This window comes from Mollisia scopiformis (genome assembly GCF_001500285.1).
Source record: "Mollisia scopiformis unplaced genomic scaffold LY89scaffold_4, whole genome shotgun sequence".
NCBI classification, from domain to species: Eukaryota; Fungi; Ascomycota; class Leotiomycetes; order Helotiales; family Mollisiaceae; genus Mollisia; species Mollisia scopiformis.
This window is the reverse complement of record NW_017263584.1, coordinates 360,698-384,329: the sequence shown is the minus strand read 5'-3', so window position 1 is coordinate 384,329 and position 23,632 is coordinate 360,698. Positions and strand designations below refer to the sequence as shown.

General features: G+C 47.1%; 8 protein-coding genes across 8 annotated transcripts; 3 read left to right on the top strand and 5 right to left on the bottom strand.

Annotated features, from left to right (window-relative positions):
* Positions 1-500: 500 nt before the first annotated feature.
* Positions 501-4,080, bottom strand: LY89DRAFT_380175 (uncharacterized protein). Its single transcript, XM_018207125.1, has one exon. It carries the CDS (start codon positions 3,815-3,817, stop codon positions 1,001-1,003), a length of 2,817 nt encoding a protein of 938 aa, XP_018076018.1. The 5' UTR covers positions 3,818-4,080; the 3' UTR covers positions 501-1,000.
* Positions 4,081-4,725: 645 nt separating this feature from the next.
* LY89DRAFT_704525 (thermostable alpha-amylase) lies at positions 4,726-6,965 on the top strand. Its single transcript, XM_018217389.1, has 5 exons — positions 4,726-5,100; positions 5,147-5,461; positions 5,508-6,178; positions 6,228-6,739; positions 6,789-6,965. The coding sequence occupies exons 1-5, from the start codon at positions 5,088-5,090 to the stop codon at positions 6,811-6,813; spliced, it is 1,536 nt and encodes a 511-aa protein (XP_018076017.1). The 5' UTR covers positions 4,726-5,087; the 3' UTR covers positions 6,814-6,965.
* Positions 6,966-7,956: 991 nt separating this feature from the next.
* On the top strand, positions 7,957-11,151 carry LY89DRAFT_576660 (uncharacterized protein; the record flags this gene model as incomplete). Its single annotated transcript, XM_018208848.1, has 3 exons — positions 7,957-8,084; positions 8,181-9,765; positions 9,811-11,151. 3 exons carry the CDS (start codon positions 7,957-7,959, stop codon positions 11,149-11,151), a joined length of 3,054 nt encoding a protein of 1,017 aa, XP_018076016.1.
* A 1,803-nt stretch (positions 11,152-12,954) lies between these two features.
* Positions 12,955-14,326, bottom strand: LY89DRAFT_664837 (uncharacterized protein; the record flags this gene model as incomplete). The annotated part of the gene is made up of 3 exons (XM_018212805.1): positions 12,955-12,972; positions 13,071-13,653; positions 13,701-14,326. The coding sequence occupies 3 exons, from the start codon at positions 14,324-14,326 to the stop codon at positions 12,955-12,957; spliced, it is 1,227 nt and encodes a 408-aa protein (XP_018076015.1).
* A 1,058-nt stretch (positions 14,327-15,384) lies between these two features.
* LY89DRAFT_681100 (NAD(P)-binding protein) lies at positions 15,385-16,191 on the bottom strand. The gene has a single exon (XM_018214205.1). The coding sequence runs from the start codon at positions 16,128-16,130 to the stop codon at positions 15,408-15,410; it is 723 nt and encodes a 240-aa protein (XP_018076014.1). The 5' UTR covers positions 16,131-16,191; the 3' UTR covers positions 15,385-15,407.
* Positions 16,192-17,016: 825 nt separating this feature from the next.
* LY89DRAFT_576221 (MFS general substrate transporter) lies at positions 17,017-18,513 on the bottom strand (the record flags this gene model as incomplete). The annotated part of the gene is made up of 4 exons (XM_018208830.1): positions 17,017-17,343; positions 17,390-17,460; positions 17,508-18,235; positions 18,281-18,513. The coding sequence occupies 4 exons, from the start codon at positions 18,511-18,513 to the stop codon at positions 17,017-17,019; spliced, it is 1,359 nt and encodes a 452-aa protein (XP_018076013.1).
* A 1,858-nt stretch (positions 18,514-20,371) lies between these two features.
* On the top strand, positions 20,372-21,420 carry LY89DRAFT_380069 (RTA1 like protein). The gene is made up of 2 exons (XM_018207124.1): positions 20,372-20,622; positions 20,689-21,420. The coding sequence occupies exons 1-2, from the start codon at positions 20,472-20,474 to the stop codon at positions 21,360-21,362; spliced, it is 825 nt and encodes a 274-aa protein (XP_018076012.1). The 5' UTR covers positions 20,372-20,471; the 3' UTR covers positions 21,363-21,420.
* Positions 21,421-22,769, bottom strand: LY89DRAFT_380064 (kinase-like protein). The gene is made up of 3 exons (XM_018207123.1): positions 22,463-22,769; positions 21,662-22,402; positions 21,421-21,613 (listed from the first exon to the last, which is right to left on the bottom strand). The coding sequence occupies exons 1-3, from the start codon at positions 22,616-22,618 to the stop codon at positions 21,479-21,481; spliced, it is 1,032 nt and encodes a 343-aa protein (XP_018076011.1). The 5' UTR covers positions 22,619-22,769; the 3' UTR covers positions 21,421-21,478.
* Between the last annotated feature and the right edge of the window lie 863 nt (positions 22,770-23,632).

Genomic DNA, 23,632 nt, shown 5'->3' with positions numbered 1-23,632 from the left:
TTCGCCTCGGATGAAGGAGGAGACGGTTCATCCCAACCACAACCACAACCTCACCCGATCGATACTGTGAGTTGCACCACTTGATGCGCGCAGTTAATTACTGCGAAAAGAAAAGAATAATGCGAGGGACAATGCTAATTGTTTTGTGTTATTATAGGATTATGGGAATTGACGTCGTTGTGCAGAATGTGTTGTGCTGTGAAAGGGATCGAAGGTAAGTTGAGACTTTGAAGTTTATCGGTCTCGGATCTGCAGACACCACTTGCGAGGGCCTGGCTGTCCGCACCGACATGCGTCAAATGTGCGAAACTTAAATAAGGTGGCGCAAGCGTTCCAAATTAGGCTAGCCCTAATCACAAGCAACTGACTGACTAATTCTGTCTATGCAGTTGACCAATTAAACATCTTGATCTCGGACCCACCTGATTCAAACACATGACACGGAACGAGGAAGGAAAATGCACGAGCTGATAGTTGTAAGAAACAAAGTTCTATCTTGGTTCATGGTGTACTATTGTTTAGTGAATTGATGATGTGTAAAGACAGGGCATGTACTCAATAGTCACGACTTTGTGGCACTTGCCATCCACTCACTGCAGTCACAATCACCCTGCACTCTAGACACATAGAATCCAGAAAAGAACCCTGCATTTCATTTCCATTGCCTCCCACTATCTACTCTTATCCCCTTCCTCCCTTCCCTTAATTCTCTCCTGTTTCGACAACACAATCATCAATCATAAAATAACACACTCAATAAACAACCCTTCAAATTTTCGCCCTCGCAATGACAATTGAATCTCAAAGGTATACGCACACAACACTCGCTATCTACATTCGCTCTCGCTCGCTTTCCGACAATGTCGCGTCAAGAAGGTAATGTGATGTCATTAAGTATAGACAAAAGGATTGCTGACAAAATAAAGACATCAATCAATGCTCGCTCAAATACTTCTTCACTGGGGACTATTATCGACGTTTTTATGTGTTTTTGGTAAGGTTAGATTTCGGATGGGTGCTCTGTGTCGACTGGGTCGACGGAGGGTTCGAGCTCTGGACCGAGGGGGGTTTGGGTCAGGTATTCGTTGAGGATGGACGGCTCTTTGGAGGAGAGTGGATCATCTGGTGTGTTGATATCATCCACCTTGATCCCCTCCTCAGGTTCGAGAGCTTCAGTATGATCTTCCAATGCCAGCTCATTCTCAACAAGCTCCTCTTGAATTGTTGCCTCAGACTCAGCAACTGGAACTTGGCTCTTAGCAGAGACCAAAGATTCACAGGGATCTGCAACATCAGAAGAGGTCGGAGCTGGTGCTAGTTCCGTGATCGTCTGTTCTCGGAAAACAGTCGTTGTGACTTGCGACACCGATACGCTTGGCGACACTTCGACGATCTCAGCTGATGTTGAGACTGGCGCTTTTTCGGTCACAGTATACTCTCGGATCACAGTTGTGGTTACTTGAGATACTGATTCGGGGTTCATAGACACGGAGAGCTGAATAGTTTCTTCTGTAAATGGCTGAACGCTTTGAGCGGAAGTTGTTGGGGCTTCCTTGAAGACCGTGGTTGTAATCTGAGGCACTGAAGCATTGTCCATAATCTTAGGTAATGGAAGTTCGGTGACAGTCGTCTTTGCGGAAAGTGCAAGAAGCAGAACGAGAACGCTGAGAATACCAATAGCGAGGTTCCTCGAGTCTCGAAGGACGACTTTGAATGCTGCCAGCAAAAGCTCAGCAAACGAAGAATCATCATGGACGCTTGATCTCGATGAGTTTCGTCTGAGAGATTGTGGTCGTTCAGCTTCCTGTCCATAGATCTCGCGCATCCTCTCTTCGTTCTGTCTCATGGCTTCCTGGTCGTCCATGTGTCGCCTCATAGCATCTTCCTCGGCTATTCTTTGCTTCAGTTCTTGCTCTTCCGCCATGAGATTGCGCATCTCTTCCTCTTCGGCCATCCGCTTCCTTATGTCATCTTCTTCGAGGATTCTTTGCTTCATCTCATCCTCCTTCGCCATTCGAGAAATCATTTCCTCTTTTTCACGTGCCCTGGCATCTTGGTTCTTTCGCTCCTTTTCATTGGAGTGATCATGCACGGGCTCAATGATCTCCTCGTCCTCGAAACCATCGTCTTGATCTTCCACATGCTCAGCGTGGACTTCTTGCGGTGTAATGGCAGCAAGATGCTCTAGCTCGGCTCGTAGATTTGCATCAACAAATGGTTCCAGCTCAACATCAACCCTCTCCATTTCTCTCCAAGCTGCTTCCCACGCTCCGGCTCTCATCAAGCCATTCGAAGCATATATCTTGACTGTGAAGCGTTTTTCTCCCTTTGGAAGATCTCCAACCTCTTCGACCCGAACATCTCTTCCGCAAATATCGCACCACTTCCTCCCATCACGAATATCCGCGCCTTCGAAGTACTCGCCTTCTTCATCCGATGAAGGAGTTTCGGGATCCAGTGGTCCCATGTAATGTCCACACTTCAGAATTTTGGCTCGAGGACGGACAGGCAATTCTAAGGCTTCGTAAAGACGTTCTTCAAGAACCTCGTACGATTCTTGGGGATGCGAGAGTAAAATCCCACGTTCAAGAACCGTGTCGCCAACCTTGTCTTGCAACAATTTCCAGCTCTCCTTCACATTCTGCAAAGATTCAGGGATATCATTTAGCGACATGAGATACGAGTATGGCCACTGTAGGGGCAGGACTGTGACGTGTAGAAGCACAAGAGGGGCTGCTTTCCTCGGCTTCAATCTTGTGGGTGTTCGCTTCGAAGGGGAGTATTGAGAATTAGGTGTGCCAATACGAGAGACTGTAGGGAGATGTCGTTTGGTTGAGCGTGGTGAGGAGAATAGAGATGCTGTGGGAGACGACATCTGCATTGCTCGGACGGAGGAAGGTGTACGGAAGGGAGGTCGTGATAGGACCTTGCTTGGTGTGTGGTCTCCGGGAGGCCGAGGTGTATGTATGTACGAAGCTACACTGGGTATCCTGGAAATAGGTTCTCCTTCGTTGGCAGATGCAGCTTCTTCTCCGACCGCTGGAGATGTCAGAAGTTTTTGATTGTCGTTGGAACTGTGTAGAGAATCCATGCTACTTCGTTTGCTTCGATCTGAACTGCTGAAAACATCATCATCCACATCCCCATCATGATGGGAGCTAGAATCTCCTCCTTCATGATCAGAATGGTGTTCTGATGTAGCATCATGATCAGTGACGAAAGAGTCATCTCCTCCATTCTCAACAGACACTTCCGTCCCATCATATGTGAGCTCTGTTCCATCTTGATCGTAGCTTTCGTCCGTTTGCGCACTCAGAACAGAATCTTCGTTTCCGTCATAATGTTCGCTCTGGATGTTGGCTACTACAGCTCGTGCAGCAGCTTGAATTTCTGCTTCAATTCGTTCCATACGCCGTTCTCGTGCCTCTCGTTCTTTGTCTTCCTCTCCATCTGTGGGCTCTGGCTCCACAGTCTCGTCGGTTGGTTGATCTACTTGCTTCTCCTCGAAGATATCTTTCTCTGGCTCTGGTTCTTTCGTGTCCTCTTCCTCGTTGATATCGGCAGAAGGTGGGCTGTTTTCCTTCTCTTCGATTTGTGTCTCGTGTTCAATATTGGCTTTTTCGGATTCCTCGTTTGCAACCGGTGCTTCGCTCTTCAAGTCTTCTCCAGTCCAGGAATCGTGATGAACAACAGTCTGACTACTTTCGTTGCTTGGAATGCGCTCTGCAGACATTGTTGGGTCGTTCTCTGCGTTATCCGATAAGCAGGAAGCATCAACATGAATCTCGAAATTCTGAGGTGGAGGAGTCTTCCGCATCTCGAAATAAGGGCCGAGCGTTGTTTGTACAAAAAGTCAAAGTAAATAGCGCCGCGGTTCATGCAGCAACCCGAAACCGTGCGACTGAGTTTCCGAGGATATGATATGTCGAGGCACAGCCGACAAGGGAATTGGTTGATTGGGTATATGTAAAGCTATTATGATGTACAAGATTCGTGAAGTCGTGATTCGTGTTCAATTCAGGTTGGTTCGAGGTGGAGTCCGATTGTTGTTGTTTCCCGCTGAAGGAAAGTTGCTACTAGTTGACCGGGCAATGGCGACGACCACTTTATGGGCCGCAATTCCGCGAATCATCGTAAAGGAGAAACACACAATTCACTTACCACAAAACAAAAAGAAATGGGATTACCATTCAGCCACTGGACTCTACATCGGATGTTTGCCAGACGATCCGTTGTTGTTTTGATCCTTCGACTATACCATGCTGCGTGCGTTTTCGAGTGAAAGCCATAACCAAACGAATCCATCTGGAACGTCGTGGTGCTGCTGACAAGCGCTATTTTGATGAAAGGGAGTACATACCATTTTTATATGACTATACATCGGCTCATACGAGGATCAACCGCTTGGTGTCGTTGTTTTCGGGTTACTTCAACTGTTGTACGAATCAGATCCTCGATGCGAGAGCCCGTTCCGTGGAACCAGAACAATAATAGACTCGTCCGAGGACTGTTGAATGAGTAAATATGGACTCGGATATGATGTTCCACAACATTTGATCGAGCAGCAATAGGTACGCGTTCTCAATCGGAATGATAGGGACCATCACTACCTAGGTACCTAGGTAGGTGCTCTTCAAGCCACCTGCAGAGCCTCATCATGTGATCAGCACCACCTGCATGGAGACGTTGTTGCAGCTACTCGCTGCCGTGAAACACGATGGAACTCGCGTCTACTATTTTGCTTCTTCCTCAAACTCAACAATTCCCTTGATTCCATTCAAAGCTTAAAACTTCATCCGCTGTCCTGGCCCGTGAAGATGCCAAGGGCCGCCCTCTACGTCATCCTTGCGATAAGGTTCAGGGGTCCAGAAGCTTGGAAGACGTGCAGAAAGGAGTTATCTTCCTTGGTGGGGGATTTTCTTCTTTGATGGAGGGGCTCGATTTCGGCTTATCTGTACAAATTTGAATTGATTCCTTTATCTCTCGTTTTCCTGTTTACATCTTCGTTTCTCGACGTTCTCTTCTCCTTCGTAGACAGACTTTTGATAAACAGGAGTTCAGCGACTTTCGTTGATACAATAGACAAGATGGCAGAATCGGGTAGGTTTTTCTAATATTAGAGCAAGATGTTGTCTAACTTTCGCAGAGCAGAAACCTACGCCGGAGAACATGACAATGATGCAAGCCTTTGAATGGTATGTCCCAGACGATCACAAACATTGGACTCGTCTGCACGACAATGTCCCACAGCTCAAGGCTATTGGTATCGACAATATGTGGATCCCACCCGGATGCAAAGCTTCGTCTCCTTCAGGAAACGGCTATGATATTTACGATCTCTACGACTTGGGCGAATTCGACCAAAAGGGAAGCAAGGGTACAAAATGGGGAACCAGAGAAGAACTGGTCACATTGGTGAAGAAGGCTAATGAAGTTGGTGTTGGTATTTACTGGGATGCTGGTAATGTTTCCTACTGTACAGCTTTGACTTTGACTAATTATTAAAGTCCTCAACCACAAGGCAGCAGCAGATCACAAAGAAAAGTGCGAAGCTCAAGAAGTCGACCCCGACAACCGCAACAAGACGACTTCCGACCCCTACGAAATCGATGCTTGGCTCGGATTCGATTTCCCCGGACGAGGAGAGAAATACTCGGAGCAGAAGTACCATTGGTACCATTTCACCGGTACCGACTACAATGCGGAAAACAACAAGTCTGCTATCTACAAGATCCTGGGCGACAAGACAAAAGGCTGGGCTAAGGCTGGAGATGTCGATGGCGAGAAGGGTAATTACGATTACTTGATGTTCGCAGATTTGGATTACGAGCACCCAGAAGTCAAGGCAGATGTCATTGCGTGGGGCAAATGGTTGAGCAAGGAGGTCACTTTGAAGGGTATCCGATTTGATGCTATTAAGCACTTCAGTGAGGACTTCTTGAGGGAGTTCATTACTACTATGGATGAGGAATATGGTGCCGGATGGTTCTTCGTTGGCGAGTTTTGGAAGGATAGCTTAGATGATATGTCTCGGTACTTGGAACGAATGGGCAAGAAGTTCAGTCTTTTTGATGCACCGTTGGTCTACAACTTCAGTCAGATGAGTAAGACTGAGGGAGCAGACTTGCGAAAGGTTTTCGACGATAGTCTGGTCCAGATCGAGCCTGTCAACGCTGTGGTAAGGCTGCTCTCAACACCACATTATTTTATTTTGACTAACGAACTAGACTCTGGTCATGAACCACGACACCCAACCCTACCAAGCCCTTGAAGCTCCCATCGAACCATTCTTCAAACCTCTCGCGTATGCCCTCATCCTTCTCAGAAACCAAGGCTATCCATGTGTCTTCTACGGCGATCTCTACGGCATCAAAGGCGAACACCCCTTCCCACCAGCCTGCGGCGGCGCTCTCCCAGCCCTTACCCTAGCCCGCAAGCTCTACGCATACGGCGAGCAAGACGACTACTTTGACTTCGCAACTTGCATCGGCTGGGTGCGAAAAGGTACCTGGGACCGTAGATTCGGTTGTGCTGTAGTCCTGAGCAATGCTGGGCCCGGCGAGAAGAGGATGCATGTTGGGGAGATGCATGCGGGAGAGAAATGGACGGACGTTCTTGGGTGGGAACAGGGAGAGGTTGAGATTGGGGAGGATGGATTTGGGGCGTTCACTTGTCCTGGTGTTAGTTTGAGCGTTTGGGTCAATAAGGATGCGGAGGGTAGAGATCAGTTTGGGAAATTGTGAGTTGAGGCCTTTCTGTTGTTGAGTGCAAAGCTAATGGTGTGATAGTGACTCGGATATTTACAAGAGCTGAGATTTCTCGGATGAGGATGGAGAGATATCTCGGGAATACCATGGAAGGATAGAATTTTGTCAGACCAGCGAGAATACCTAAAGTATACGAAAACCAGGAAGCAATATAGAGAATACCAACGATCAACAAAACCCCCACCACCAAACAATCAGAGTGACCAACGACCAAGCTTTCATATATATATGTCAGTTCCAAGTATATCATGTACCTCACATGTGACTATATATAAAGTCTACATTATTACTTTCTCCCATGGCTGAATTGCCGCAGAGCCCAGGCCACGTGGGGGGCACAGACAACGTGGAACAATTGGACTGCTTGATCGACACGCCGTAGCTATGCTTCTTATCTGTGACTTAAAGTCGCATTGCGCTATCACAGTCAGAGATGGTGGAGTGAAGTTCATTGTGTGTGAGCCGAGGAAAGTTCGGCATTCGTTCTCCGCTGTTCAGTGATAGCCTGCAGATTGAGATTGAGTGATAGGGCTATTCGGATGTTGATGAAAACGGGTGATGAAAAATTGATCTTGGCAATGTGAAACACAATTATTTCTCCTCCCACAACATTATCTTACTCAGATGAAAATCCAAGCTGTACAGGAAGGAAATCTAATATCAAGATGAGCTGAGCTAGAAACCGGGGTAGTTCTCCTCGATCACTCATCCCATGCGGTTTTCGGCAGATGACAAACTAGCTCCATTTCTCAGTCCAGATGTCTCTGGATTTCTCCACACTCTCTGATCAATGAGCGCACTGCTTCAAGGACCTTACTACTAAACCTTACAATCCACTCCATACAACACCGACAACTGCATAATCTCACCTGTCAACCTTCACCTCTGCCCCTCCCCCAGATTCCAACCTCCAACTCACGAACAAAGCACGACACGAAACGAACGGGGAAAACAATTCCAAGTGTCTCACTTCTCCGCTCTCTCCACAAAACCCTCACGAACCTCAAAAATTCCCCTCCAATCTACGACTTCTCTCCGTGGGGACATCTCCACTCCAACCCCCGAAAAACTACACCGAGCGACGATATGTGCCAGCGACAATGAACTCTCCGCTCCCTATCTGAGTCCGAACGAACGAATGTGAGAGCGCAATAAAGGCCGCAGAGAAGGGGACGCCCCTCTCTCGAGAATGAGTACCAGCTCCACCGCGTCGGCGCAGCATCAACAGCAGCAGATTCCACTCCCACCACCGAAGCAGATCCGATTTGTGAACAATGAGGGCCAGCCGCCTGCCAAGCGGAGGAGGATAAATGCTGCGTATGTTTGCTTTCCTGCTATTGTTCTTTCTGAGGCGCGTTTGATGAGATGGACGAAAGTTGGAATTGGATCAGACTAATGATAGAGAAATTGCAGATGCCGAACGTGTCGCAAACGGAAAACGAGATGTGACGGCAAGAGACCGCTCTGCTCGACTTGCACGGAAAACGGGCACGACTGTCTGGGTTATGCTGATGCGCCGGAGGGAGTGCTGAAGAAGGAGCGCAAGTCTGAGGATCTTTCGTCGAGGCGGATCGAGGATTATGATGATGGGTATGATGAGGACGATAAGAGCTCGGAGGGGACGACGAAGATTGAGCCTGGGACTGTGTCGAGACATCATCCGAACCGGGCGAGTCTTAATGGGAGTCCGGATTTGAGGCGGGTGGAGAGTAATGGGCAGAGTTATTTCGATGCGAATGCGACACCGAGGAGGAATACCGCAGATAGTGCAAGAAGGACGGCTTCGTTCGATAAGTACAGGGAGAGTGCTGTGTTCTCTGATGATGGGCCAAGTCCATTGGAAAGGACGCCGCCATTGCATACGGAAAGTCATAGGGTACCGTACTTCAGATACTTTGGTCCAACTGCGATTGTGCCAGGGTTCAAACAGATGGTCGTTTCTGTGAGAGAGCATCGGAGGAGTACTGGCGCTGGCTCTGCTGTAGCTCTCTCTCCTGGGTCGGATGGACTTGGACGATCTGGTTCTGTATATGGGGGCACGCCATCACAAGCTGGGACAGAACCAAGGTCCTCAATCGATATGCCAATATATGATCCAACGGACCCATCGCCTGTCAACAAGTTGATTATCCACCTAATCGAGACGTTCTTTGCACATTTGGGCTCCAATTACCCTTTCTTGCGCCGCAAAAGCTTCATGCAGAGGGTAGAGGAGAAGTCGGCTGAACCAATTCTCGTGGATGCTGTTTGTGGCTTGGCTGCTCGATTCTCTGATCATTCACTCCTCGCTCAGTCTCACGACCCTCCATATCCAAAATCTGAATACGGCCATATCTATGCTCAGAGAGCGAAAGCAGCAGTTGTTGATACGTTTCCATGTCCAACAGTCGCAGCTGTTCAGGCATGTCTGTTACTTGCTTATGAAGGCTTCGGCGCGAACCAAGACAGCGCATTGTGGATGTATCTTGGATGTGCCATCCGTATGGCCGTGGATCTAGGTCTACAAAAGCTTGATGGGGTTAAGCACCAAGGGCAGAAAGATCCAGGCTATCGGAGGTCAAGCAACGATATGATACAGTCGAATCCTCCCTCAACAATCACAGCTCAAGAGAAGAAGGAAATCGAGCAAGAGCGGATCGACACTCTTTGGGCAGTCTTCATGTTGGATAGAGTCATCTCGTCTGGCACTGGTCGGCCAGTTACGCTGAGAGATGAGGACTTCGAGTTGACGTTCCCAGAGATCACTGCAAACCCAGATAGCGGCTGGCCGAACCCATTTCCAGCTCTGATCCAGATAATCCACCTTTATGGTCGAGTATCTGATCTGTTGAACAATATCAGGGATGTTCAAGATGTCACGCCGAAGAAAATTGAGGGGTTGTCGGGAATGGAAAAGGACTTGACACAACTTTACCAGAAGTTGGATCACAGGTTGACGTTCAATGCGGCCAACTTTCAGCATTATGTCAAGTCCGGAGAAGGGACAAACTTTATTCTTGTAAGATACTTTTATTACTGTCCGAATAGAAGCTAACGTTTCAAGGTTCATTTCTGGTTCCACACACTCATCATGCTTCTGCATCAACCAACCCTGATGCACTCTTTCGAAGGCCAGATACTGTCCTTGTTACCCAACAGTCGCGAACTGAGCATGTCGTCGGCCAAAACTATTGCCGATATACTAGCCTTTGCGGAATTGATTGACCCCAGAAGTTTCATCGGCAATCCATTTACCAGTCAGCCCATGTATATAGCAGCATGTGCCTTTTTGATGGAATCGGCCGCCCATACGTCGTCGCAGCCAACTTCAAGGGATGCCAGCCCTCCACGATCGGGCAACAGTCGCACTCCGGTGAAAGATACGAAAGCAACCCAGAAAATGAATGAGCAGAAGCAGAAACATACTCTTCTTGCCTCAGCGGCAAATCAGAATTATCAGCGTTGTTACAAGGCATTACAACAACTGGAAACATACTGGGCTGGAACGAGGTATATACTTGTTGCTCTCGATCAGAAAGCGAAAGGCATCTGGGATCCAGAAACCTATACCGAGCAAGAATACGAAAGCACAAAGATCCGACACGAGATGATTCCTGGTTGGCAAGGAAAATTGTCGATGGCAGCGCCATCTCCACGTCTAGCAGATCTACGCTCACCAAGAATGGATAATCTGCCCGGTTCTCCTGCTATCGACCCCACTACAGCCATTGGATGGTCATTGACTGGCACCACGAATTCTCCAAGCTCAAATCTAACGTTCATGTATCAAAACATGACTGAAGCGGCACAACCTCCACCTCCTGCTGCCCCGTCTCCCGGAAACATGATCTACGATCCCATAAGGCAAAGTCTCCCCGAAGCACCAGCGGCCTCCACATCCACATCTCATTACTCTCGCTACGGCTACCAACCCCGCCGCCAGCACTCCCAACCAATGCCACCTCCCGCTCCCAAATTCTCCTCCATAGCCGCAGACGCCGCCTCGACCTCCGACGCGGAAATGCTCCTCGGCCTCCAAAACACAGCTTACTCCCACGCAACGCCCGGCTCACACCACTCCTACGAACACGCCGCTAGCCAAAGCATGACTTCTCCCTCCAGTACCCGACAACAAGATTCCTCAACCAATCCCTACGACTTCCAACCCCAAGGCAACACACCAGGCGTCTATCCCAACTCAACGAGTTACCTAAGCATGGGCGGCGTCGGCGATATGATGATGGAGAGTCAGGAGATCGATATGTCGACCCTGGGTGGCGATATGATGCCCTGGCTGGAATACCTCCCGCATGACGTGTTGAATTTCTTTGATAATAACGGGAATGTGGGGCAGGCGGGCATGAGTAGTAATGTGGATTTAGGGATGGGGAGGAATAATGGGTGATTAATTTTTCACATCTAAGATTTTCGGTGCAATATTTATACCAATGTATGAGTGAGTCAGTGAGTGAGTGGATGGGAGGAAGGTACCTTTTTCTGGCAGTGTATTGCAAAAGTTGATATATCCTTATATAGCGGAGTATGGCGTTCTAGCCCTCAAAAAGAAAGAGGTATTTATTATTGTGTAGGGCATCGAAAAGCATGTGGCTAGGAAGGGGCGTTGGGAAAATGAAGAATTGGTGTATGTCACGGCCGAGATATATTGTTTTGTATATATGCTATACCATTTATCGGGGGTAGTGATGAATTTATTTACTTACTCTATCTTCTGGGGATTGTACTGTGAGATTGATGTGGGTTGAGGGAGTCGTTGGTGTTGTGTTGGAGGGGTTTGTTTTGGTGTAAGAAAGAAGAAAACAGGAGTATTCTTTGTTCCAATAGCTTGGAAGCTTGTTCTGTATATATTTTTCTTAAGTTTGTACTGGCTGCGAGTAAGCATCATGATTCGTTTAGAAAAGAGTTTGGTGATTATCCTCGTATAAATCGCAGGCTTCTGCATGAGAGATGAGGACAAGCGTACATGGCCTATTCCACCCTAGATTAGCTAACGACCATTACAAGAACCAAGAATCCACAAAATTTGACAGAAACTGTTCCTCGCATTTCTATCTACATTTCTCGACTTCTCCCGCCGTCTCCTTATTTTTGTACACAGATTTAGATTAGTTCTCTTTCATCGGGAGCGTTCGAAAGTATGTATGTTCCCTAGCTGTTTGCAACACGGGCACTCAGTATCGTGTAATAGCGATCACTTCGAAGAAGGGCATTCAACTCATTGTGTTCTTGCCTTCTGTGGTAATGGAAGCAGATTTTTTTATCCCTCTTGTTTGTTTGAAGATGATAGAGTCAAGGTGGTGAATGATTCCGGATGCAATCAAAAGCAAGGGAGATGTTGATCGAGGGGCTGGAAAGTTCCTGTTACTCTTCAACCTAGCTTTGAAGAGCGGTCTTTCTCTTTCCCACCCCAGAGTGGACTCGAGTTTCCAATAGACCTTGTTAAGAAGTCTCTTACTTTTTCCGGGAGCGATACATCACTTCTTCGTGGGGCTTCACAACGTCAAAAAGGTGTTTCTAAGAGAGGAGTATGTAGACTGGGCTATCGAGTTGAGCTCTCCGAGGGATTTAAATTAGCCATGGCTATTTCCATGATGCATTCAAATTCAATCGATCTAGGAAGCGTAATCGGCCCCTACAAGATGGGCTTTCACCATTAATTGCAACCTCATGTATTCTGGGAATGGACATATTCAGCAATTCAGAGAAGTTTGCGGTTCTAGAATTGGACGCTTGTTTGCTTCCAGCTTTGCGTTGTACTCTCATTGGAATTTTCTTGGTGAAGAGCTGGAAAGAGGAAATCATAATCGACGAGACTCCCTTATCGTTAGATGAGGGTTACACACAATGCCCTTTCCAAAACAGAGCTTCTCGCTCCAAGTTCTCTATTTCTTATCCAGCTGCTGCTTCATGGCATCATTTTGGCTTACCTGTTAGCACTGTTACCAAGCCAACGTCTTCCTTGGATCTCATCACGGATGCTGTAAGCATCATCGCAACAGATTAACCAGCTAGAATGATATACGAGAATAAAACCGAAATAATTGTTTATATTGTGAGAATTTGTGGACCGCGATTACATTGTAAGTTTTTACTTCACTAAGTTCTAATCTAAATTACATGAAGGAAGTACTGGGACCACTGTGGTATATCCAGCGACGTTTGTGACAGATATTGCAGCGCGAGAAAGCATTCAACTAGTAGATAGACCCTAGATAAAAGATATAATAGTACGCTACCGATCGCAATACTAGGGATTACAATTCCGAGAACCGTAGCCAGAGGAAATATTATCAAATTAGTAATTACCAGGTGGCTTTCTTCCAACCGTGTGATGAATTTGGCGAGGTCATCCCATGTCTTAGTATCAGGCAGATAATTAGCTCCCAGAAAAAGAAAGGGAACAAAACCAGAAACGGCAAGCGTGATGGCGGATATGCGCCAAAGGACAGCTTCTGCATGGGATCGAAAAGGAGCGTGCCAGGCCGAGAGATGTAGCATGCCATAACATAGACCAGCAACGAGGAAAGTATACAAGATGGACCTGGAATTATCTCCAGAGAAGTTTTTCTCCTCTCCAGGCACGTTCAAAGCCCTATCTATGCAGAACTCGGTCAGGAAACTGCGGTGTACTTGGGTATTTTCATGGCCAACATACTGTCCCTGTGGTAGATTATGGAAAAGAGGGTAGTCTCTTAGACCTTGTGATGCTAGTCGCCAGAGCAGAATATCTGATGAGGTTAGATCAATGAAAGGTCGTTTGATGTGCAGGATGCCGATGTCTTGAAGTTTCTTGTCCCGTGCCGAGTAGAGCATCCTGCGTCGGAATCCGAAGCCGAAAAGGCTCTGCCCCATGTGTAGTCTTAAGCTTGGGTTTAGTTTCGAACCGAGCCTATCTCATATAAGTTCCGAGCATCTCAGCGCGAATATTTGTCTTACCTTTTTCCATGCCCCTGGAAGATTGTTGTGTCTCCCAAACCCTCCACAGAAACTTCGGAGTATATTGGGGGATCCTTCGTGTACTTAGCAACTCTGGGAAGGGCTAAAGCTTCTAGGAGCCCAGAATCTTGACTAGCAATGGTACCCAGGCTTTTCTCCCATATGCGCCCAACATGACGATCGCCGGGAAAGGAAATCTCGCTCGGATGCTCGGCGCCCATACGGCTTCGCATGCACATCGCAGCACATGCTGCGTACATTGCCGGCCCTTGGATCAGTACGGGCTCATTGACATCATGCGGTTTGCTCCACCAGAAGCCGGAGGCAAGCAGCGCACAAAGGGCGTGAGCGAAAGTGTTAAGTTCCAGCAGCGTAATTGACAGACCTGTAGCCAAACGAGATATGCACTCGGTGCAAAACCAAAATGCTTGAAAACACGCCAATGCCTTGCCGAGCCCATCTGCTTTGCTCTTGTCTTGAATCTGTTCTTCAGAGATGTCGGGGAGAAGCTCTGGAGCTAGATCCGCAAGCGTACATACACCAATTTTGGTGAGAGTTACCCGAGTTCGGTTTCCAGTCAAGAAGTTGCTTTCCGCATTGGAAGTGTCGAAACAAAAGCCGCCCATAACAGCGAGGTGACTGTGCACCATTGTCCATTTATGTACTCGGCTAGGCCTATTGTCTGCACCAACGCCCTCCTACAAGAATTAGTCAAATGTTTGAAAATGATCACAAATGATATAATGACAAGAACAACCATCATGCATTGCGTGAATTGTAAGATTTCATACCTCATGATCAGACTTCCGTGGCTTTTGTCCTCCGCGAAACACACGACCAAAGGTCGATCGTAACTTCTGCCATTTGCTTCTTTTCGGAGACTGCCACAGCGCCTTACAAACACGATTGTACAGGATCCTAGCATCTCTCCGTTGTTCAAAAGCCGTCCAGACAATCTAAAGCACGTCAGCAGGAAATCTGTCACCCTTTAACGCTAGAATATTACAATCTCGGGCGCTAGAACAGCATTGATTAGTCACTTTAGCTTTCGCCAGACTTGGGCTTTAGGCTTTGAATGCTTGGAGATATTTAAATGAACCGCTGTCCAGATACAGAGACCTAGCGTGATGAGACACGATGACAAGATTCCATACGTGCCTCTGAAGTGAGGCTCGGGATGCCAAGCGGCGGAAATATTCACACTCTGCGCTGGATTGCCGAACGGAGTGAACATGACAAAGATTCGGAGCCAAGATTATAACCTGAGCGCGAAAGATTAGACGACGAAGAATTCTCAAGTGCCGCCAACTCTTTGAGCTGAGAAGTTGAGGGTCTGAAGGTTGGAGGCTGTGCTGTTACACGTGTATTTGGGGCTATGGCTTTGTAAAGCCACCACCCAATCTGATTGGGTAGCTGCCAGCTGTGGTGGCTGATGAAAACGTCCGGCGAGAGCACCAGTAGAAGACCAGCTTCAGGAACTGCTAACATTTTCTGATAACATTCACATCTTTTTGCGACACCAACTTAAATTTTTGGCCGAGACGCCTTGCGCTGCTAGTGGCAGAGAGTCGTAAGAACAAACTTGAGACAGTTTGACTACCAAAGATAACTTAGCAGTCATGTTGGGAACAAATGGCATGGGGAGGCTGAAGGCTCATGGTATAACATATACAAGCACAGAAACGTCTCGTTGCTTTGTCTAGCGTACTACCATGGCCTCTCACTACCATCATACAGGAAGAACCTCCCCGAATACGAGTCATCATCCTTGATACCATTCAATATCCTCAACATTTCCCCAATACTCTCCTCTTTCTCTAGTTGAGCTCCACTGCCTCCCATATCGGTCTTCACCCATCCTGGATCAATCATCACAACCCTGACCCCCTTCCTCTTCAAATGCGCCGCCTGATGCACACTCAACATGTTCAACGCTGCCTTGGACATTGCATAGACTGTACACTCCGGATTCTCCTTCGTCCTATTATACCCAAGAGATCCCAGCCCAGACGTCATATTCATGACTACACTCCCATCCTGAAGATGTGGTTCTAGGACTTGAACGAGTTTAGCTGGTCCCATCACATTGACATTCATATGATTTGTCAACGCATCAGCAGTCATGGTCAGACTAGTCATCTTGGAATTCGCATTGATACCAGCATTGTTGAGCAGGAAGTCGATTTTGGCGTCTTTGCCGAGGAGTTGAGAGATTATAGATGCAAACTTGGTGATGGAGTCTTGAGAGCCGGTGTCGCATTCTAAGACATGGAGATTCTTGGTCTTAGACTTGAGAGCATCTAAACTAGCGAGGTCGCGTGATATGGAGCGTGTTGCGGCTATGATGGTGTTTTTGGGGTCGGCGGCGAGCTGGGTGACGAATTCGAGGCCGAGGCCGCGGTTTGAGCCGGTGACTATCCAGGTGGGCATTTTGATGGGAGAAATTTGTGCGTGTTCTTGAAAGACTTGTCTAGATGTGAATACTCAGCTTCTTCCTTTTATGTGCATGAAGCTCTCCGTTTGTTGGATATCTACCCCTCCTTTTCTTCTCGGCTAAATTCGACTTACCAATCAGTTTTAGCGAGCATGAAAACTCTCGTGACATCATGATTTCAAATCCATTTGTATATTGATTCTGCATCACATTCCAAGAACGAATGTGATTTATTAGTAACAAGCGAGGCTGAAGTGATACGCGCAGGAAGAAGACTCGTTGGCGGCAGACCATATATACAACTCACTTTTTCTGTTTTTAGTCCGTCGAATCGCATTCTCAGCATCTCAAGATTTGAATGGCGATCAAGTCTTTTGTGAAGGAATGTCTTATATATCTGAATGTCACACGAATGGGAGACTGGCATATGAATCGAGGGGTAATTGTATTACTAGAAAGATGACGCCTACGATTTGTTCCACCATCATAAATAATGAAATATATCAAAATCGTTCGAAGCTACTGTAGCGGGGCTACAGGCTACACTGGTTTTTCGAAGGTTTTGATGGAGGCGATGGATTGGCTGCTTAAGCGAGGGTTAGGCAAAATTAGCGCAAATACCCTTAGCTACACGTGACAACTAGCATATAATCTGGCACTCAGAGCTTAGAATGAATCAATAACTTCTCTTCTCTCATTCTTTTGGAGCTCATATGACCATAATTACGTCACACCAGCTCTTGTTGTTGTTTCTGGTGGCTGCTGGAGAGCTGGACTGTCTGGTATCACGTGTGTTGTTTTGGTTGTTTATCCTTAGGGTGCCCTGCCCTCCTACACTACTCGAACAATCTCTATCAAACATCTGCCAAATCCTTGTTTGAATTACTCGTCCCTCCTCTCTGCCTTCGGCAGCAAGAACCAACTAATCCCCATACAAACGAAAAGACCAATACATATAGGATGCAGCACAAAGGTCCCCACATGCTGCGCCAACATACCCGTCATAAATGGTGCCACAGCTCCTCCAGAACTTCCAACGGAGCCGATCAAAGACAAAGACGATATTTGCATCTTCCGTGGAATGAGGCGTTGGAAAACGTGGACTGCGCATGGGTACACCGGTCCCAAGAGAAGACCCGAGAACGCAACAGCGACGGAGTCACCTGGAATCGAAGGCACGAACCAAATGAGGAGCTCGAGAATGAGTGCCTGTGATTGTTAGGACTGAGTTTATCGGACGATGGAAAGTACGTACGCCAACAGTAACGAAGAATACGAATGTACGCTCGCCTATTCGATGCGCCAGGAAGGAAAGCGTAAATCGTCCTGAGAAAATGTGAGCGCTTATACGATTTCAGAAAACAAACAATTACCTAGAGTGATCCCAGCCCAAAACCCAGAAGTCACAAAGCCGACTTTACTCGGGTCTCCATGTCTAAATTGCACCAAGAAAGAAATGATCCACCCCGAAATCGCAACCTCAGATCCCTGGTAAGCAAAAATGAATAGGGCTCCAAGAACTGTTGGTTTGTTGGACATCAACGTCTTGAATGATTGCCACTGCCTTTTCGTCCTATCATTACGCTTGACCGTACCTCTCTCCCGGTCTTGCTGCTCGCTGGCAGGCTGTGGTAGAAGAGATTTCGACTCTTGCTCGTACTTCCAGAATGTCCGAGGAGCGATCCCGAAATTCAACGCAGCAAGGCACAACTCAATAATATAAAACCGAGACCACTTTGAACCTCTGGAGACGAGCGCCGTGGCAATCAAGGGACCAAAAATTCCACCAATTCCGTAAGCTCCTTGATACGCACCCACCAAAGCCGTATTATTTGCGAGGTTCGCACAAAATACTTGACATATCGCAAGATTCATGGCCATGCCCACTCCTGTCACGAAGAAAGACGCTGCGACAACTCCAAATGGCGGGGTAGTCACAATTGCCGTATACCCAATCATCAACAGGGCTTCGGAGATCATCAGAGATTTTGCTCGTCCGATTCTAGTTGAAAGAGTGCTGATGAAGAAGGCAGCGGCTATAAAACCAAGCGCATTGCACACGAAAATGATCGAGACGGTACCGTATGCGATGTTGTAATCCCTAATGATACCTCTTAGACCCGAAGCTTGAAGCAGATCCACTTACCTCTCGAGACTCGCGATCAGAGCACCAGGCGCTGAGTCATTCATCCCGTTGGCAAATGATAGAATGCAAGATGCTAGAACTCGGTATCTGTTTTTATAAGGATTCCAAATTGTTTGCACCTGCTCTGTGATGTGACCTTGAGGTTCACTTCCGACCTTTGGACTTGAGGGGCTTGAGAATATGTTGGGATCCAAAGTCTCAGGTAGCGATTGAGACACGGGTATGGCGTGCATCTCTACATCTATCGGCACCATTCTCATTGTCGGCTGGACATGCTGAAGAACGGTTTTCGGCTTCGCTGGGAGTGCTGCTGGAAAATCATTGGATTCAATGTCAATGGACATCGCCAAACTCGTTGCAGAAGACATTGTGAAGAACTGGTTATCAAGCTTTCATAGTAGGACAGTGAGGTGGAAGCTGAAGTCTTACAGAGGAAAAGTTTTTGTCATTTGTAGTTATTTTCATGGGGTGAATCACTCGATCGCTATTTGTAAGCTGAGCAAATTTAGTACCTCAGACAGCTCCGTCTATACGCGGTGACGCTGAATCGTCGATCATAGAAGTGACGCTGCAGATGACCTTAGTTGAGAATGTCGAAAGTGGGGGTTCTCACGTGACGATATGATCCCCTCATCTTGCTTTCAGATTATCTTGCTGAAAAGTTTCACTTCGACCGTGCAATGAAGAATTTCTCTTGATACAACTCTTTTTCTACATTCATTAATATAAGCGCCAGACTATTCCAGAAAAGGCATGACATCCTCACGAACACCTTCGTGGATCTATTGAGCTCGAATCGGGCAATGATTATCGTCATCTGTGAGGCTTCTATATTGTCCCAAGATACTTTAAATCGAAACTGCAGATCCAGTAGTTGCCAAAGGCGTGAGCAGAGTTTGCCATTATGAAGTGCCCGACTGGGGCCTCGGTAGTAGATTAAAGCTTAGCAGTCGTTTAGCATCTTGAACACACGATGTGGGGATTTGCCGACACACAGGTAAACCTCCGATCAGACAGGGTATGAAATACCATGTTCTATCCCCTGACCAGCTGGAACGCATGCAAGGGCGCTGTGTCCAAGGCGATGAGGGATCACTGCTGCGGTCTTCCAATGAAAAAGGACAAACTCGTCCGCTGAGGTTGACAAGAGGATACAAGGGAAGGTGGAAAGTTCTGCCGAATACGCAAATGTTATGCAGCAATACGGCAAGGTGGTAATATTAAGGTTGGCTTGCTGACATTCAGGGGTTCGCTTAACTTGTTTGGGCCGGAAGTTCCGAGGGTTTGCACAAAAGACAATTTGATATGATTATGAAAACATCTGCAATTGATATGTTGAAAAAACGTTGGATCGGATCGACGCAAATAGAATAGGAGAAAGCAGAGCACTGCACATATACAAATCACACAACCTCACTAGAGCTCGCTCTCGTAAAACAACGTACTCGTTAAGGAGTCTCGCACAACAAAAAGTGGATCTCGAAATGTTCCCGTTTCAGAAATTTTAAAATGAGATGAAATCCCATTCGGTTTATTGATGCGTATCCTAAAACAGTATACCTCTCGTACCCAGAGTCAGACCATTGGCCAGCGCGGGTCGTACCTAAACGATTGGATACACGAGCAAAGCTGAAGCTTTTTAGTTCTTGCAGATAGGAACCGGAGTTTATACCACCCCGTTATCTGATCTCTGGTTCCTGGAGACCACACTACTCGAGGGGTCGCGCCCATCGTATTTGACGTGTTCCTGGAGGCGCAGCCAGGCACCCGTTTAATATCGACGAGAGCCTCATCTGCGCAAACGACCCTTCTTTGGTAACCGCTTCGTTGCCAGTCAGATACGACAGATACGCGGGTTGCGAAACTCCTGGCCAACAATTGGTTGGTCTGATCCGGCCTCTGGGAGTGGCTTGGATACACAACACGGCGTTACATAAATAGCTCCGCCGAACGAACGCCGTTCTCCTTTGTTGTACCTCTCTATATAGCATCTAGACTTCCATCGCGACTGCTTATTGTTCGATTCGTTCTTATTTCACTTATTGATCCACTCGTTTCTCGTTATCTTGCTATTCAGACATTCGTTTATCAAGTCCCTGCTTTGCATTATCGAACCTTCGAACATTCCACGAGCAACTTCGTCAACTTCTTTTCACTTCAACTTTTGGACTTTTGTACAGAAGTCGCAAAGATGACGGAAGGAAATTTGTACCAGTATAATCCGAACTCGGCCATTGCTGCCGTAGCAGCGGTTTTGTTCGGAATAAGCTCCTGTTTCCATCTTTTCCAGATGATACAAAAAAGAACATGGTTCTACCTCGCTATGACAATCGGAGGGTTCAGTTCGTCGCCCTTTCTCTTCTCTCTCACGGACCTAGTCACGGCCCATAACTAACACTACTATCTAGTGATGACTGCTGGCTACGTCTTCAGAGTCCTATCTATCCACTCTCCGCATAGTCTACTGCTCTACATCCTTCAAGCCGTATTACTGCTCCTCCCTCCATCTTTGTACGCAGCGACTATCTATATGATCTACGGCCGCACCGTTCTCTTCGTCAATGCTCCCGACGCCTCCATCATCCGACCTACGTGGGTCACCAAGATCTTCGTGATCGGCGACGTCTTCTCTTTCCTCGTCCAAGCATACGGAGGAAGCATGGAAGCCCAGGCCAGCAAAGCCAAGACCGGCTCACACATCGTTCTTATCGGTCTCGCCTCTCAGCTTATTTTCTTCGGGTTCTTCCTCGTTGTTGCCATTATCTTCGATCGAAGGATGAGCAAGAGTCCTCTACGATACACGGTTCCTACTTATGGAAAACACAACTGGAGGAGCTTGTTGCTTTTGTTGCTTGGGGCAGCGGTCTTTATTATTGTGAGATGCTTGTATAGGGTTGCTGAGTTTGCGCCAGGCAACGGTGGTTACTTGATGTCGCATGAGTGGCCTATGTATGTTGGTGATACTCTGCCGATGTTGGTTGTTCAAGTTGTATTTCATATCATCCATGCCGGAGATGTGTTCCCTAGAGGGCAGACACAGAAGAGCGAGGAAGAGAGTTACATCAATCTTGAGGAAAGGTGAAGATTGGATAGCAGTGCCTGGAATGTGGATAACAAGAGGAAGCAGCTGTATCAAGAAACAGTTCACATTGTAGGGTATCATGAGGATTTCTTTTACTAGATGGAAGGAGTTAAGGGTTATGGCGTTTCATTTATATTAGGAATACGAGGCTTAATGGCGCTACACCAAGTTGATTTTAAAACCCTCGACGCTGTGTATCTTTGTGCTGGTGCAGGGTCGAGCAGAGAAGTGATCACTCTGCCGCAATGTTCCTGTTTCCGGTCAGCAATTTTTGCCATCACACTTGACGACCAACTCACATTGTTCAAGTTCTCGATAGGCCGATATCCCCAAAGACTAACTCTTTCCTGCAAGTACCTGTCATAACACTCATCTGCCCCCTCGGCGGCAACGATCCAGAGCAATTTGCCTCTCCTCATCTCTATGTATATGATACCCATAGCCCACATATCCACGGCTTGTGCATCATACGAAGAATTCACGAAGACTTCTGGTGCCACATACTCAGGAGTAGAGCAACTATTTCTCCTTGGCACCTGTTGGCTTTTACTTGACGGGCCGGAATAGTGTGCCTTTTCGAAATTTGAGATCTTCAACACATTGTTAACGGTAATGATCAGGTTCTCAGGTCGTAGATCTTGATGCGCAACATTTGAACGATGGAGGTATTCCAGTCCCAGGATTGCTTGCTTGAAGTATGAATCTGCATCTTCCGATGGGATTCTAGACGAACTATGTATCAAGCTCTCTAGAGTAACAGAAGATGTAAACGTGATGGCATAGCCTTCACGTTCGCCTGGAAGAATGTCCCACGGGTCTAGCACATTGTCGTGTACGAGGCGTGGCAAAACGTGTGAGACTTGTCGTGTGGTCCTAGTTCTCTTTGGGCTGTGTCTGGGTGACCGATGAGCCTTCACTGCTCGAATGTCTCTTGGTTCGCTTCGTGTGATACTGGAGGGGTAAACAAGGTCGGTGCCGCCGTCATAGCACACGCTCTGTGATTGTCGTCGATTTGGCTGTAACGGTAGGTGAGCAGAATACTATTGCGTAGGACATGGTCAGATATGTGAAAGATAATGTTGGCCGAAATGGCTTAATACCTTTGCAGAGGTCACTTTCTGGCTTGTCGTCGGCGAGGGTACCAAGAGACCACGAAGTTTATTAAGTAGCTCGATACTGGGTTCGAATGTGCCAACAAGCTGTTTGAGTTTGACCTTTGGCAGCGCCACGAAAGTACTCATCGTCACTGAAGCCATATGGTCTGGCAATTCCTTGAACTCTGGAAACTGGCTCGGTTGACGTTTGCTGGGGACTCGGACCTTCCTGGAGCCTTTCCGGACAGGTATATATATAATGTGACGAGGAGGATGGTGAGGACATGTATGAATATCAGGAAATGTAATGCATATCCTTCGAAGTGGGATATCTCAAGATAAGGCATGCAACGTCTCCCTCAAACCAGATTTCGCGATGCATCCTCTTATCAGTTCCAATCATCGTGGCTATGGCACGGCGTCACGATATCTTGGATACGCGCCGGTGCCGCATCTAAACACATATCAACTTGATATCTTGAGTTTCGTGTGACTATAGATGAAATGCCTCATACCCCGCTCTGCTTTGCGGGATTTTCTGGCGGCGACGAAGTTGGTGCCAAGAAATGATGATATGAGGGATTTCAATAACAGGTTCCAGAAACTCGGGTCAAATATCAAATGGTGATGATCTTTACTGCAAACTATCAAATACGACTTGATCTTGACATTGATGGATGTGGAAATGCAAACCGGTGGACAGAGTAAGCGGCTGCCGCACAGTTTTGGCTGCAGGGCTTGATATTTCACACAATCTGTCCCAAGAGTGGATAGAATACGTATTGATCTCAGTACTGGCAAGAGAACAAAAAGACGAATTGGAAAATCAAAGGAAGCACAACATCTGAATAATTTATAAAAGTTGAAGTTCCGGAAGCCGGCAAGAAACCGTATGAGCTCGGGCAGGTAACGAACATGGGGACAAAAGTCCGTGCGTTCAGGGCATCAGAATCATGAATTTTATTAATTAATTAGCTGTAGACCAGCCACATCGCTTAATTAAGTCGTGTACCCAGAAGTCCTGCTGCTCAATAAGCCCATTGATCCATTCCTGAGGAATTTTGTCTCATTCTTCTAATACTGCTATAACCATTTGAACCTCAGTTGTTGGCTGCCTTAGGCGCCTATGGAGAGCTTGTTTTATTCTCCTCTAGCACTTCTCAATAGGATTCATAT

What these genes read in the sequence shown, in the direction of transcription:
- LY89DRAFT_380064 (XM_018207123.1), bottom strand. Translation starts at nt 22,618, where the DNA reads ATGGCTTCAGTGACGATGAGTACTTTCGTGGCGCTGCCAAAGGTCAAA. An exon ending in AGAAAGTGACCTCTGCAAAG is followed by an intron (nt 22,403 to 22,462) that starts GTATTAAGCCAT and finishes CCTACGCAATAG; the next exon opens with TATTCTGCTCACCTACCGTT. An exon ending in CTATCGAGAACTTGAACAAT is followed by an intron (nt 21,614 to 21,661) that starts GTGAGTTGGTCG and finishes GACCGGAAACAG; the next exon opens with GAACATTGCGGCAGAGTGAT.
- LY89DRAFT_380069 (XM_018207124.1), top strand. Translation starts at nt 20,472, where the DNA reads ATGACGGAAGGAAATTTGTACCAGTATAATCCGAACTCGGCCATTGCT. An exon ending in TATGACAATCGGAGGGTTCA is followed by an intron (nt 20,623 to 20,688) that starts GTTCGTCGCCCT and finishes ACTACTATCTAG; the next exon opens with TGATGACTGCTGGCTACGTC.
- LY89DRAFT_681100 (XM_018214205.1), bottom strand. Translation starts at nt 16,130, where the DNA reads ATGCCCACCTGGATAGTCACCGGCTCAAACCGCGGCCTCGGCCTCGAA.
- LY89DRAFT_380175 (XM_018207125.1), bottom strand. Translation starts at nt 3,817, where the DNA reads ATGCGGAAGACTCCTCCACCTCAGAATTTCGAGATTCATGTTGATGCT.
- LY89DRAFT_704525 (XM_018217389.1), top strand. An exon ending in TGGTATTTACTGGGATGCTG is followed by an intron (nt 5,462 to 5,507) that starts GTAATGTTTCCT and finishes TAATTATTAAAG; the next exon opens with TCCTCAACCACAAGGCAGCA. An exon ending in AGAGATCAGTTTGGGAAATT is followed by an intron (nt 6,740 to 6,788) that starts GTGAGTTGAGGC and finishes ATGGTGTGATAG; the next exon opens with TGACTCGGATATTTACAAGA.